The 15,940-nt window shown below is 40.9% G+C and overlaps 1 protein-coding gene across 3 annotated transcripts in view; it reads right to left on the bottom strand.

Annotated features, from left to right (window-relative positions):
* afap1l2 (actin filament associated protein 1-like 2) overlaps nucleotides 1–15,940 on the bottom strand; it is a 67,199-nt gene that overhangs the window by 44,155 nt on the left and 7,104 nt on the right. The window contains exon 1 of one of the 3 annotated variants that reach the window (XM_078163721.1): nucleotides 5,573–5,638. The exons of the other annotated variants lie outside the window; for them this stretch is intronic. Coding sequence (XP_078019847.1) covers nucleotides 5,573–5,582 — 10 coding nt within the window. The 5' untranslated portion in view covers nucleotides 5,583–5,638. Of the gene's footprint in view, nucleotides 1–5,572; nucleotides 5,639–15,940 lie in introns of those variants that run through there. 3 annotated transcript variants of the gene reach the window in all.

Raw genomic sequence — 15,940 nt, 5'->3', positions numbered from 1 at the left:
GTTATTTGTCACAATTATATTAAAACAGAAGCCAAAAAAAGTTGGCATGGTATGTTTCAGGAAACCACAGATTATCATCAGAACACATTATCATGTAACTGATATGTTGAAACTTAACATTTCAGCAATGCAGTGGTTAATGTGTGGTAAGGTTTAGGCACAAAAACCACTTGGTTATGGTTAGGAAAAGATCACGTTTTGGCTTCAAATACCTGGTTTGGGGGGAACATTCCTGGCAGGAAAAGCAGCAATGTCTCAGTAAACAACAACCACTCATTGTGCCATTATCCCAGTGGGAAAGCAGCAATGTCTTGGTTAAAAAAAAAATGCTTTTAATGCCACCATGCCAGAAGGAAAAACAGCGATGACTGCCAAAATCAACAGTTTTTCAATCCACTATCCTAAAAGGAAAAGCAACGATGTCTGGCAAAAACAACAGGTTTACTTGCCACTATCCCAGAAGGAAAAGCAGCTATGTCTAAGCCAAAACCACTGTTTTTCAAGCCACTATCCCAGCAGGAAAAGCAGTAATGTCTCTGCCAAAAACAAGTTTTCTTGCCACTATCCCGGCAGGAAAAGCAGTGATGTCTCGGCCAAGAAAGACAGTTCTTTGTGCCACTATCCCAGCAGGAAAAGCAGTGATGTCTCGGCCAAGAAAGACAGTTCTTTGTGCCACTATGCCAGCAGGAAAAGCAGCAACATCTAAGGCAAAAAACAATAGGTTTTCTTGCCAGTTTCCAAGCAGGAAAAGCAGTGACGTCTTTGCAAAAACAACCACTTTTCATGCCACTATCCCAGCAGGAAAGGCAGCAATGTCTCAGCCAAAAACAACAGTTTCTCATGCCACTATCCCAGCAGGAAAAGCAGCGATGTCTCAGCAAAAAACAACTGCTCTGTGCCTAAAATTTGCTTGAAACCCAGTGACAGGTCACTAGAAAACACCCACATTTGCAGCAACGACTTGCTAAATCACAAGTCATTTTTCGTTGGTTTCAAACAGTGGCCTGCAGCTTGACAGGTGTCTCGCCTCAGTGTAATGCCACCCACAATCCCCTTTTCCTCCAGACGTCAAAGTCAGCTCATATGGAGCATCAGTTAGAAATGTGCTATGGTTACATATTCATGTTTTGCAGTAATGAACAATGCCAACATCTACTTCTGCCGACTGAGATAACACATAACAAATGTTTCCAGCAATATTAGCTGTAAGCTATTGAAGTCTTTTATCAGTGCTCATCTCCATCTGTTTACCTCGTCTGACCCTGGCTGTAGTTGCTAGAAAAAAAAAAAGGCTCATTCTTTCACTTTGCCTGAAATGTTTTTTATTAGCCCTCCAGAAATAACCAGCAGAATCTATGAATGTTTTTGCATGCATGTCTATCAATGTGTTCATCTGGACTACAAATGATAGAGCTTCTTTTGAATCTCTAACAGCTCTCAAGCACAGCTGCGAACCCCCTGTCTGTCCTGTGAGGAGGGAGACTGAACTAAAAACATATTTTTATGCAAATAATGCATCAAAACAGAACAAAACTGATGTGATATCAAGTCTTTATGGGATCGCAGCCCAGTCGCCAGAAGACAGCGTTGGCACTGCACATCTCTGCAAACCACAAGTATGCCACATTTGTATGTTTCATACAAATCAAACAGCACTTCTAAAGTGACTTAACGACTTTGTCATCTGGAGGTTAATGACATCTGAGCGAGAAGCCTGCCAAGCTGCAGATCACTGTTCAAGAACAACAAACAACAAAGCCAGTTGTTTTTTTAACAAGTCATTGTTGTGTATCCTGCACATCCTGTAGCGACCAATTGCTGTGTTTCAAGTGGGAGATTGTGCTGCCAAAATCGGGTATTTTTAGCCAAAAACAGATTTTTCTTCTGAACCATAACCAAGTGGATTTTGTGCCTTTAAGTAACCACATGTTAACCACAGCATTTGGGAAACATTAATCTACAAGTATTAGCTACATAGCCATGTGCAAATGTTAAATGTAATGTAACCATGGTTTGCAGAAACGTGCAACATTTTTCTGCCGACTGGGTTGAGAATCAAAGGGTAATTGTTTAGACTCATAAGGGGGGCTCTGAGGAGTATTTCCAACCAAAACAAACTGTAACGAGCCTTAAAATTTGCCAGTTAAGGAATAAAATAGACAGAAATAATACTATATTCTGACTAATGGCTTTTTATTCAAAGAAGCAAGGCAATTGAACTTCAGTTTGTAAAATCTGAACAAATCTTCTGTTTAACAAGATGATTTTGTCAGGATCCTGGCAGCATTTCTTATTCTGAGAGACTCGAGGTCCTGCATCAGCACTGATTGGCCACATCTTAGCAGAGACAAGTGCCAGTATTTCATTTTAATTAACGAGGCAGGCACGGCCTCTCATTTCAATCAGACTGCTTCCGGGTTAGATAGGGCTGCTGATACAATTCCGAAAGTCTCGAAACGGCGGGGAGAATCTAATCAGCTTTCTCTCCAAGTGTTGTCTCTCCCACAGCAGCAAGGAGTACCTGCACTGAACAATAACGAGTGGAATGACACTTCATGTTTGAGCTGGTGACTTGAGACATCACAGTGAGAATTCTACATCACCAGCATGTTCGCAAAACTCTCAAGCTGTCATCCAAGTCTGTCTAAATACCAAAAACAAACTCAAATCTTTACTCTTTTTCTTTTTGACTTCTAACTTCTATCTTCTTTTCTCATTTCTTAAAACAAACGCCCCATTTTCAAGTTTCCTCTCATCTTTGCGTCATCTCCTTCCATCCGTCCTGCTTCCAAAACAACCCCTGCATATCAATTCATGCTCCAGGAAATATCCAGTTTTTCACTGATGCAATATTTGTGCTGATTTCAAGCATGTTTATGTCTTTGATCACTGGTGAAAAAGTCAAACTCCTTCTTACAAGGTTTTTCTCATTGCCCAACGCAGACGAAGTTGAGTTGCACGTCATGCACACTAGTTAAAAACCCATCATTAATCTGAAAACAATGCTGACTTTGCACTGGCAACAAACAAACAACCACAGTGTTTACTTGTTTAACATGATTAAGTAATGAAGGGGCATTAAATCAGGCACAACCGGCTTAGCTAACTGCAAAACCATCTTTCTCTTTGTTGAGAAAGCATTTTCTAAACTCATAAAACTTGTTTACAACACAGTTATCACCATTACTCATGATACAGATTAACTGGCACTTTCCTTGAATGTGATTTCATCTGTTTGGCACCTCAGTTGTGCAGCTGCCCCATTCTCCTTTACAGAGGAGACAGCAGATTCAGGTCACTGTGACTGCACTTTTGATTTGCTTTTTTTTTTTTTTATTACAGTTGGAGCTATTCACCTGAACTAAAACATGGTTATTTTGACCCAGAGTTAGACACAACAAGCTGAAGTTTTACCATAAAGCTGTCACAGATTTGCTATTTACTGCTAGTTCAACAAACAGTGTGCAAAGGACATTCACAACTACAACAGATACACGTATTATTAACAGGCAGTGGTGAAGGACTAAGGAAACGTTTTAAGAGATTCCGTGCAACACCCTTGAGTCATTTCCTCAGCTTAGGCAAAACTAAACCTTAAGTGTCATACTTAAGGAGCAATCTTAAGGTGCTTTGTGCAACTGGCCCAAGATCCTTTACACTTAAATATAAGTAACAATACCACAGTCAAAAGTCCTACATTCAGAATTCTACTTGAGTAAAAGTACTGAAGTATTGTCAGCAATATGTACTTAAAATGCCAAAAGTAAACATACTCACTATGCAAAATGGCCTCTTACATTGTGTTTAGTTATGCAAACATCAAGGTTCCAAAAAATATATATTTTTTTAGCTTTTGAAGAAGTTATTGTTTGCTAAATAGCACTGAGCAATATGGAAAAAAATCAAATATCATGATATTTTTTAACCAAATACCTCAATATCAATATTGCGGCGATGCTGTAGTATTATTCATACTGGTTTAAATAAACATTTTGATTGTATTTCCTGTTCTTTGCTGAGCAACAGTTTTGTGTGAAAGGAATTAAAGGCCTGTCCCAAATATAGATTTCAGCGATGTAAACAAATAATAGCCCAGGCTACTATTGGAAGTTTTACAGTACATCATTTTACTGTAATGCAGAAAAAAAGACAACAACTATGATATTACAGTATCCAAAATCTAAGACAATATCTATTCTCATATCACGATATCCGTCTCCCTTTCCTTGTGTTTCCTGTTTGTGTCATTCTGTCTCTGTGTGTTGCTGGGTGTGGACAGTTGGTCCCCTCCTCCTGCCAATCCACCTGATCATCTGCAGCTGCTGAGCATCAGGTCCCTACTGACCTGCTGTCCCTACTCACCTGCACCTCATCAACCAATCAAGCCACCACAGTATAAAACCCCGGCTCAGAGTTCCAGACCCTTCCACTCAATCTCCCATGCGATACAGACATCAAGGCCTACGTTCTGTGAATTTTTTGCTTGCTCTGCACCACCAGAAAACGTGCCATGACCCACTTCGTCTCCGTCTCCTGCTACCCAATCAGACTGTTCAGCCATCAGTTTCTCTGCCTGCCACGCTCGGAACCTACCTCACCCTCCTCTGCCAAGTCTTCGGCCATTTCGTGATAAACTGTCCTAAACCTCTCTCTGTGTCCAGGTTGTGCTTGCTTTTGGGTCCAAAATCAAGCTGTCATAACATGTATTGCCCAACACTAGTGCTACAAGATTAAAGAATATATATTTGGGGGGAACTTCAGGGACTCTCCCAGGGATGTGGGCCCTTAATCTATAACAATACATTACATTTAATAAGTTGATCATATGTTTTGTTTGTAGAATCAAAGTGAGTCAAGCTGTCAGATGAATGAAGTGGTAAGAAAAGTACATTTCCCTTTGAGATGTAGTGGAGTAGAGGTATAGAGCAGCTCAAGTAAAGTACAAGCATGTAAAAATTGTACTTAAGTACAGAACGAGTACATGTCCTTATGTTACTGTCCACTACTGTCAACTATTGGTAAAAATGTATGTTTAATAAGAGCGAGAGTAGATTTCATTAGTTCCCAATCATACCATGTTTTAGTTTGGGTAATAGTACGACAAAAAATGTAAATATTGATTCATTGATACTGAATCTGAACATTTGAAATGGTTTTACTACTCATTTTCCACAGTATCGATACACAGGTGCCAGCTATACTTTCTCGCTCTCTCTCTTATTGTTTATGTTTACTACAGTCATTCTGCTACTAACCCAAAAATATCATTGTGAACATGGTATAGCTTTGTTATATTAATCTTTTGATACACGTTTTAAATGTCCTCAGTGTTGATTTTTCCCAGTGGTATTGAAAACTGTATCAAATTTGAACATTTTTCAAGGTGTTGTAAGTTAGAAATATCAGTAAGTACTGAGTTGGTGAACTGTACTTGACTTTTGCCAATTTTTATGAGTATTTAAGTCTAAGTAGATTCAGTTAAAGGTTGAATTAAACAGTTCGTCATTAAAATTCATGCCCTGAAAAAATACATAAAAGAAACTAACTCTTATGAATGAGGAAAGACACTTACATAATTTCATTTTAAAGAACCCAATAGATGTCGCACACCAAAGTCACATCAAATAGCTTAGTATGCAGCACTGAGACTATCAAGAGTCACCTTGTGACTGACAATAACAGAGGTGCAACTTCACCTAAAGGGGAAGTGGTTGAGAGAAGGAGAATTGGAACCAAACTCAGCAGTAAAACTTTGGCTTTAAACTCCAACAGATTCAAGCTGTTTCTGCTTCAGTAGGCAGGAAAAAAACTGACAGAAGCCGAGCAGACTTCTTATCATTTGACTTTTAACACCCCAAACTTCCAGAGGAAAAACCCCTGAATGACAGTGAACCTTTGGGTCAGTTTCAATGCACACAACTGGAGGAAGAAGCCACGTATGATTGGTTTGTTCCAGCCTGGCCTGACTCTGGCGAGACTGGCAGATAAATGGCTGATGGCAAAGGCCCCGGATACAGGATGAAACAGTGATGTGATTGGTGTTTGATCGCTATTGGCAGCCACCGGCCCGTCTCCCGGCTGCATGCTGGGTTCAGCTGTGGGGCAGGGACTGCGTTGGACATGGCTGGATTAATCCAAGCTGTGTTTTGGTGTTATTGCCGTAGAAACCCGCATAAAATAAGCGGGTGTCAACTTGATGACTTCAGAGAAGGGGCCGCCTGTGTCTGATAGCAGCACTGGAGGAACTTTGAAAAGGAGTGGACAAAGTGACACAAGAGAAAAGTGAAAAGTGAAAGAATGTGTTGAAGCTAGAAGCGAGATGGTGCATTAAACATTACGGGTAAAAGCACATAAGACGCTTTATCAAAGCATAACACAAATGTGGTTTTGATATGTTGGTGAGTGCCAATTTAAAGAAAAATGGTCACCCCTAATGAGAGCTAGCAGATGTTATCACAGGTTTATCTAGAGCAAACAGCACGTAGACTTTGCTCCCATAAAAAGCAGGAAACAGCATTTCATTTCACCTTGGGTTAATGTTTTCAAAAGTTTCAGCCACAATGCCGGGGAACATCTTCCTTGTTTACCTAGTAACAATCAATCTATTTGTCATGTCCAAGAAGTTAAGTTAGTTATTTTTAGTTCTGTCTTGTGTCTATGTTGTCTCGTGGCTTCCTGTTTTATTTTGACATCCCACTCTCCTCTCGTTTCAGGTAACTTGCCCCTTCCTCTCGTGTGTTCCCACCGGTCTGATTGTCTGCCCTGCCCTGATTGTTTCCACCTGTTTCCCATTACCTTGTGTGTGTGGGTACATATAGTCTGTGTTTCCCTTTGTCCTGTGCCAGTTCGTCTTGTCTCGTCAAGTCTGAGGTCCTCCATGTCCCATTTATGATTTATCAGGTTATGTATTCTTTTGATACTTTGCTCAGCTTTTGCCATTGTCTAGTTTTATGTTAATTTGATACTTTATCTAGCCTTTTCCTCGATCCTTGTTGTTTTCCTCGCAAGAGTGATTTTTTGTTATTCTGATTTGGTTTTAGATTTTCCTCTGTATGAGCGATTTTCCTTTGTTACTTTGAAATTAAAGATTGTTTATTTGCACTTTAATCCGTCTCTGAGTTGTGCATTTGGGTTCAGATTCAGGTTCAGTTGTGACACTATTGGCTACTAGCATCACATACTTGGCTAAAGTTGTTTCATTTCTTCAGCACTGTTAGGCTTACTTCCTTAAAACTAATTTCTCTCATCATGACCCCTGAATGTACATAGGAAAGTTAATAATAGATTGGAGGATGAAGATGATTTGTCTTGTATTTACAGTCATATATTACATATCATCTGAATTTCTGCCAGCCAAAAAGTGTCAATTATTCCCATGCAACATTGTCAGTTTGAATTCTAGTTGCGAGACACTCACAGCAAATAAGGTGGCATTTTGGACTCCTTGCCACATGCAACACTGTGATGAACTCTGCCTGTTATTCCCTCGACTCAAAGAGGAGCCTCTATTTTGCCCTGTCTTTGTCACTTTTCCTTTTCATTCTGTTTTATCATAGATTTGTACTCATACAGTACATGAAAGGTATCTAGGAATAGTCAGCCTACTTTCCCCTTTGTTTCAGGATACTCCTTGCTCTCCTTGCTGTCCCAAAAAACAGAGGTTCTGGGCCCCCTGAGATCACGGGGGGGAGGGGTGCTCGGTATGTACTTGTGATGGCGCAAGGTCTAGGCTAACAGGAAATAATAATGAAAAAAAAGTTGCAGAATACATTATGACGGCTGGACCTGGCTCCCGGCCTGGTATTCCTCCCTGCACGGTACAGCACAGCCCTGCTCAACTCAACTTGCTCTTTTTTGGTTTTCCATTGGCAAAGCTGTGGATAGTACCTGATAGTAATTATTTTTTCAGGCTTTTTTGCCCCAAATGGATGGGATAGTTAAGTGTGTGAAGGAGGAGACAGAGAGGGAATGACACGCAGCAAAGGACGAGACGAACCTGGGCCTCTGCAGCGAGGATGGAGCCTCTGTACATGCCTGCTCTGACCAGTAAGCCACTTACGCCCCTATATTAGTCATCATTCATCACATGCATTTGCAGTCTACTAATAGCCTACTGACAATGCTTACAATAACACAACACTTGAGAAGCATTAAAATGTTGCTGCATAAACTTCTGTCAGTCAGTCTGATTTCCCCACATGGCTCCTGATGATGCAGGATGACAAACGCCAAAACTGGCAATCAACAAGTGACCTGTCATTTGACAGAACTTCATGCTTACTCCTCTTGGTTCGTTTGCAATAAGTCAGTGTAAACAGGAACCGAACCAGAACTAAAAAGCAACAACATATTTTTCCCCCTGGTCTGGATCTAATGAAGCGTAAAGTCTGAAACCAATTCAATTCAATTTCAATTCAATTTTATTTATAAAGCCCAATATCACAAATCACAATTTGCCTCACAGGGCTTTACAGCATACGACATCCCTCTGTCCTTAAGACCCTCACAGCGGATAAGGAAAAACTCCCCAAAAAAAACCCCTTTAACGGGGAAAAAAAAAAACGGTAGAAACCTCAGGAAGAGCAACTGAGGAGGGATCCCTCTTCCAGGACGGACAGACGTGCAATAGATGTCGTACAGAACAGATCAGCATAATAAATTAACAGTAATCCATATGACACAATGAGACAGAGAGAGAGAGAGAGAGAGAGAGAGATGCAGGTAATGACAGTAGCTTACAACAACATTAATGAAAGTAATAATATTATAGTTATAGTTCTGGCTACTGTGGTACAATATGTTGAAAGTATGTATTAATATCAGACAGTATACTTGTGTGACAATAGTCATATGTGTATAATAACAGTAGAAGTATGACTAATGACTAATGATGGCAGCAGCAGCAGGAGGCATCTGGCAGGACCACGGCAGCAGCACAACCACACACGTCACACTGTCCAGGCACCGCTGCGGTATGAGTTATTCTGAGAGACAGTGGAGCACAAAGGCTCCGGAGAAGAAGCCGAGTTAGTGACATCCAGAATGGCCGAGTTAGCAAGATGCAGTAATAGAATGAGAGTGAGAGAGAGAGAGAGAGAGAGAGAGAGAGAGAGGGAGAGAGAGGGAGCCCGGTGTATTATAGGGGGTCCTCCGGCAGACTAGGCCTAAGTCAGCCTAACTAGGGGCTGGTACAGGGCAAGCCTGAGCCAGCCCTAACTATAAGCTTTATCAAAGAGGAAAGTCTTAAGTCTAGTCTTAAATGTGGAGACGGTGTCTGCCTCCCGGACCGTAACAGGAAGATGATTCCACAGGAGAGGAGCCTGATAGCTGAAGGCTCTGGCTCCTGATCTGCTTTTGGAGACTTTAGGGACCACGAGTAACCCTGCGTTCTCAGAGCGCAGTGTTCTGGTGGGATAATATGGCACTATGAGCTCTCTAAGATATGACGGACCTTGACCATTTAGAGCTTTATAAGTTAACAGTAGGATTTTAAATTCAATTCTGGATTTTACCGGGAGCCAGTGCAGAGAAGCTAAAACAGGAGAAATATGATCTCGTTTCTTAGTTCCTGTTAGTATACGTGCTGCTGCATTCTGAATTAGCTGGAGAGTTTTTAAGGACTTACTAGAGCTACCTGATAATAGAGAGTTACAGTAATCCAGCCTTGAGGTAACAAAAGCGTGGACCAATTTTTCTGCATCTTTTCGGGTCAGGATAGGCCTAATTTTCGCAATATTACGCAGATGAAAAAATGCAGTCCGTGAGGTTTGCTTTAAATGAGAATTAAAAGACAAATCTTGATCAAATATTACTCCGAGGTTTCTTACGGTAGTGCTAGAGGCCAGAGCAATGCCATCTGGAGAAACTATGTCATCAGATAAAGAGTCTCTGAGTTGTTTGGGGCCAAGAACAATAACTTCAGTTTTGTCTGAATTTAACATCAGGAAATTGGTGCTCATCCAATTTTTTATGTCTTTAAGGCAGTTATGGAGTTTAGTTAATTGATTACTTTCTTCTGGCTTCATCGATAAATACAACTGTGTATCATCCGCATAACAATGGAAATTTATAGAGTGATTTCTAATGATGTTACCTAAAGGAAGCATATATAGAGTAAATAGGATTGGTCCGAGCACAGAACCTTGCGGAACTCCAAAACAAACTTTGGTACGTAAGGATGATTCATTACGAATGTCAACAAATTGAAAACGATCAGATAAATAAGATTTAAACCAGCTTAGTGCTGAACCTTTTAGGCCAATTAAGTGATCCAGTCTCTGCAGTAGAATTTGATGGTCAATTGTGTCAAACGCCGCACTAAGATCTAATAAAACAAGAACAGAGACGAGTCCTTTGTCTGAAGCAATCAGAAGGTCATTTGTAATTTTAACTAGAGCTGTCTCAGTGCTATGATGCACTCTAAATCCTGACTGAAATTCCTCAAATAAATTATTATCCTGGAGAAAATCAAACAGCTGGTCTGCGACTACTTTCTCAAGGATCTTTGACATAAAGGGAAGATTAGATATTGGTCTATAGTTGGCTAACACCTCTGGATCCAGGGTGGGCTTTTTTAGGAGAGGTTTAATTACAGCTACCTTAAAAGACTGTGGTACATAGCCTGTTAATAGGGATATATTGATCATATCTAATATATGAGTGTTAACTAAAGGAAAGACCTCCTTAAGTAGCCTAGTTGGGATGGGGTCTAAGAGACACGTTGATGATTTAGATGAAGAAATCACTGCGGTCAATTCTTGAAGAGAAATTGGGGAGAAGCAATCTAAATATATATTAGATTCTACAGCTGTGTTTGAGGTTAGATAGGTAGGCCTACCATCCGAGGGCAGGAGGTCATGAATTTTGCCTCTAATAGTTAGAATTTTGTCATTAAAAAAGCTCATAAAATCATTACTGCTAAGGGCTAAAGGAATACAAGGCTCAATAGAGCTTTGACTCTCAGTCAGCCTGGCTACAGTGCTGAAAAGAAACCTGGGGTTGTTCTTGTTTTCTTCTATTAATGCTGAGTAATAGTTTGCTCTGGCATTGCGGAGGCCCCTCTTATAAGTTTTGAGACTGTCTGTCCAGATTAAACGAGATTCTTCCAGTTTGGTTAATCGCCAATTCCTTTCAAATTTTCGCGATATTTGTTTTAACCTACGGGTTTGAGAGTTATACCAAGGAGCAAACTTTCTTTGCTTTGTTAACTTCTTTTTAAGAGGAGCTACAGAGTCGAGCGTTGTTCGCAGCAAGCCTACGGCGCTATCAACAAAATGATCAATTTGGGAGAGGTTAAAGTCGGCACGGGAAACCTCTGTTACTAAAGGTATTGGTATTGAATTTAACGACGAAGTAATCTTTTCCTTAAATTTTGTGACAGCACTATCTGATAAACATCTAGTATAGTAACTGTTGCTAAGTGGCGTGTAATCGAGTAAAAAGAAATCAAAAGTAATCAGATAATGATCTGATAGCAAGGGATTCTGTGGAAAGACTTTTAGGTTATCAATTTCAATTCCATACGTCAGAACTAGATCGAGGGTATGGTTAAAACAGTGAGTGGGTTCATGTACACCCTGACTGAAGCCAATGGAGTCTATTAATGAGATAAACGCGGTAGCCAGGGAGTCATTATCAACGTCGACATGAATGTTAAAATCGCCTACAATAATAACTTTATCTGATTTAAGAACTAAACTGGATAAAAACTCTGAGAATTCAGATACAAATTCAGAATACGGGCCAGGAGCACGGTACACTATAACAAATAAAAGTGGCTGCGAGGTTTTCCAGGTTGGATGTAAAACACTAAGAACGAGGCTTTCAAATGAATTATAATCTAGTTTAGGTTTAGGGCTGATTAACAGACTAGAGTTAAAAATGGCTGCAACTCCCCCTCCTCGGCCGCTGCCTCGAGGAATGTGGGTATTATTATGACTGGGAGGAGTGGACTCATTTAGACTAACATATTCATCTTGACACAGCCAGGTTTCAGTGAGACTGAGTAAATCAATATGATTATCTGATATTAATTCGTTTACTAACACTGCTTTAGACGATAGAGACCTGATATTTAACAGTCCGCATTTAATTCTCCTGTTTTGTCTTTCTGTCACAGAAGAGGTTTTAATTTTTATGAGGTTGTTATGCACAACTCCTCTTTGTTTAATTTTAGATTTAAATAATTTAGGTGGTCGGGGGACAGACACCGTTTGTATAAAACTATGAAAACTATGGCTGGGTAACTGAACTAGAAGCTCAGAGAGGCGTTTAGGACTGCAACTCTCTGTCCTGGTCTCAACTCTGGGTTGTCAGGGATTTAAATTACTAATAAAATTTGCCAGGTTCCTAGAAATGAGAGCAGCTCCATCCAAAGTGGGGTGAATGCCGTCTCTCCTAATAAGACCAGGTTTTCCCCAGAAAGTTTGCCAATTATTAACAAAACCCACATCGTTTGCTGGACACCACCTGGACAGCCAGCGGTTAAATGATGACATGCGGCTAAACATGTCATCACTGGTCAGATTTGGGAGGGGTCCAGAGAAAACTACGGAGTCCGACATCGTTTTTGCATATTCACACACCGAGGCAATATTAATTTTAGTGACCTCCGATTGGTGTAACCGGGTGTCATTGCCGCCGACGTGAATAACAATCTTACTGAATCTACGTTTAGCTTTAGCCAGCAGTTTTAAATTTGATTCAATGTCGCCCGCTCTGGCCCCAGGGATACATTTGACTATGGCCGCTGGTGTTGCTAACTTCACGTTCCTCAGAATAGAGCTGCCAATAACCAGAGTTTTATCCTCAGCGGGTGTGTCGCTGAGTGGGGAAAAGCGGTTGGAAACGTGAACAGGCTGGTGGTGAACCGTGGGCTTCTGCTTGGAGCTGTGCTTCTGGCGAACCGTAACCCAACCTCCCGGCTGAACGGGAGTTACCGGAGGACAGTTAGCAGAGGCTAAGGCTATGCTATGTGGCTCCGCACCGGCTACAGGGGGCTGGCTAACTACCGCAGCTACTGAATGGTTTTCCATGGTGCGGAGCCGCGCTTCTAATTCACTAAGCCTCGTCTCCAACGCAGCAAATAAGCTACACTTATTACAATTACCACTATCGCTAAAGGAGGCAGAGGCATAACTGAACATTTGGCACACCGGGCAAGAAAGAGCAGGAGAAGGAGAAGCCATGGCTAAGCTAAAGTAGCTAACAAGGCTAAGAGCGTGCAAACAACAGCTAAGAGATTAGCGAGAAAGTCGTAGAAAGAAGGAGAGCTATAAGTGCTTAAACAGAACCAGTGTGGGTTATGACTTGAAGTAGACGTTAAAGCAGCGTTAAAGCAACTGAGGTGAGAAAGCAGGCTAGCAGAATTCACCAGAGCAGTACAGAGACACTGTCACAGAAACACCGGAAATGACACAACTCGCTTACCGCAATACGTCAGCACGTGAGTGGGGGATGACCACCGCCCTAAAACACTGCACACCACTGATTATTCAGAGAGATTCGTCACTAGCGCCACACAAGACAAATATATCAAGCAAAACGCCAAATGAGAGTGAATCTGGGGTTGGCTTTTACTTTCATTTTCGCCAGCAAGTGTTCAGACGTTCCTTTGTTTGGTTGTCAATTAAGGGATTCTGTGAGTGTCGCTTCGAAGACGATATGATGTCAGTTTCACACGGCATCACGGTGGTCAGATGAGAACCCCACCTACACTGATGGGTACTAACTAGAGTGGAAAATTAAACGTAACAAAAGTGAGTCGAGCTGAACCACGCAGTGGAAATGAAGCAGTTGGACTTGCTATTTTAGTCTTGAAGATATATAGACTTCATTATTGTTTTGCTGGGCTTTAGTTGGACTTTTGTGTCTTCTGTGAGTGAAAACCTGAGTAATATACAGCATGGTTTCACTTAATGACTACGTGTTTTGCTTCTATCTAGTAACAGGGAGGCAAAACAGGTTCAGAAGTTGCAGTTAATGATCAATAATGGCTGCTGTTCCTCTAATATACAAATCATGGAAACAATTTTGGTATGTTTGTTCAAAAATAAAATCTGTATCAGCGTTGTTGTCATGCGAGATCAGAAAGGAGGTCATATACTCAAGACAGGAAGTGATTTTTACACTGTGGGAAAAAATGTGACACAGTTTGCAGTGTTAACTTTTATAAAGTTACAAATTCTCCAGCTGTAAAGGAGCCACTTAAAAAGCGTAGCTCCACTTTCTTTCTCAAGTTTCTCCTCTTTCATCTTCCCTCTGCCCCAACTACTGAATCTCGCCTTTATTCTTCTCACGCTTTATCTTCCCAAACACCCTTTTCTTTCCTTAGATCTGTGCTGTCTCAGTGATATCGAGGCTTACAGCTCAGCCCTCTGAGAAATCAGGCAGTTTTTATAGCTGAAACATGCTAATGGGCTCTAAAAATCCAAGTAAATCTTTATGTTTTTTTATAGCAAGGGGGCCCTGCTGCACTTGGGCAACTTCGGCTTGATTAGGATGCAGCGCATGTTACTGTAGTCTCTGCAGACGAGGGCTTGAGCTGAAGGTTCAACATTCCGGTTTAGCTGATGACATGAAGTTTGTGTGTGAGAGTGTGTGTAAAGAGCAAAGTGAAAGATGTGGGAAGTGAGAAAAGGAGCAGAGTGAAGGATAACGCCAGAAATCAGCCATTTGTACTGATAATAATAATTCAGATTTGAACAAACTACATAGTTTAACATTCTTTAACTAGTTCTTAGAAACTTAGGAGGAAGAGCCACAGCTGGCTCAGTTTAATGACAAATTAAATATTAAGCTGTTATTATTTAGACAAATGAAGCAAGCTGTAAGACAGCCAGAATGTTAATAATACTGAAAGAATCATTTTTAAGACAGCAGCTGTGGGACAAAAGCCAACAGCTTCTCTTAAATGATATAAAATGGTGACATAAATGGAAAGTGAAAGTTGAAAGTATCATCTGTTAAAACTGCTCTAATATTTTGATAGTAACAATAGATCAAATGGGACATGGCTACACAATAGAGTAGACGTATTGTTGTTAGACAGCTCCACAAATAAATGATTGAAAACACACTTAGGTTGGTTTTGTTTTCACTTTCTGACCTAAATTATTTTCACTATGGCTCCTAAACAATGGATCCAAAGACTATGAGTAAAACTAAAGTGGTGACAAATCCTCAACCTCAACACTATGGACCATTTTAGCCTCTTTTTTTAGGTTTGGTTTTACAGCCAGCAACTTTTCTGTTTTGGATAAGTTTTGCTGTTCTCAACGCCAAACAGCTGTTAAGAGCTCAGATAATCCCACTGAACACTACCTGTTCAGCGCCAAATGGCAGACGGACAAAGTTAGCAACTCGCCAGCGAACACAGTGGAACATTTAGCAGCTTAAAGGAGCTCTGTACAACATTCAGATCATTAATATAGCAGCAAACAACTATTTGCTATGTAAAGATATGGTGGAGTAATGGCGTCCTGAGCAGAGAATGAAGTCATGCTTCATTCCCTGTGTGTGTTGTAATCCGAGCTTCTCTGTTCGTTGTTGTGGTAGCCGGTCTGCAGCGCATGCATGTTAGTGCATTTAAGTCCCTGTGTATGTATCTCAGCGGCTAGCTATTTCCACTGATGCACTGTGCTCATATGGTGGTCATCGCTGACGTGTTGTCCTAGCCTATGGTTAGCTCCTTTAGCTGCTAGCCACGGGATCAGCAACTTCCATGTTGAGAGCTGCATGCAGGCAATCCAAGCCCAGGCTTTCAACGTTGCCCACAGCTCCTTTAAAAGGCAGGTATTTCCCTTTGGAGTTGGGTTGAAACCAAAACAGGACTAAATAGAGAGTGAATATTGGAAGTGCATTTGCCAAGCAAGCAACTATTTGCTAACACACTAGCTATATCAACTCTATTAGGTGATGATGGGTCAGTGTTGTGTTTACA

This window comes from Epinephelus lanceolatus, chromosome 21 (genome assembly GCF_041903045.1).
Source record: "Epinephelus lanceolatus isolate andai-2023 chromosome 21, ASM4190304v1, whole genome shotgun sequence".
NCBI lineage: Eukaryota > Metazoa > Chordata > Actinopteri > Perciformes > Serranidae > Epinephelus > Epinephelus lanceolatus.
This window is presented reverse-complemented; position numbering and strand designations above follow the sequence as displayed.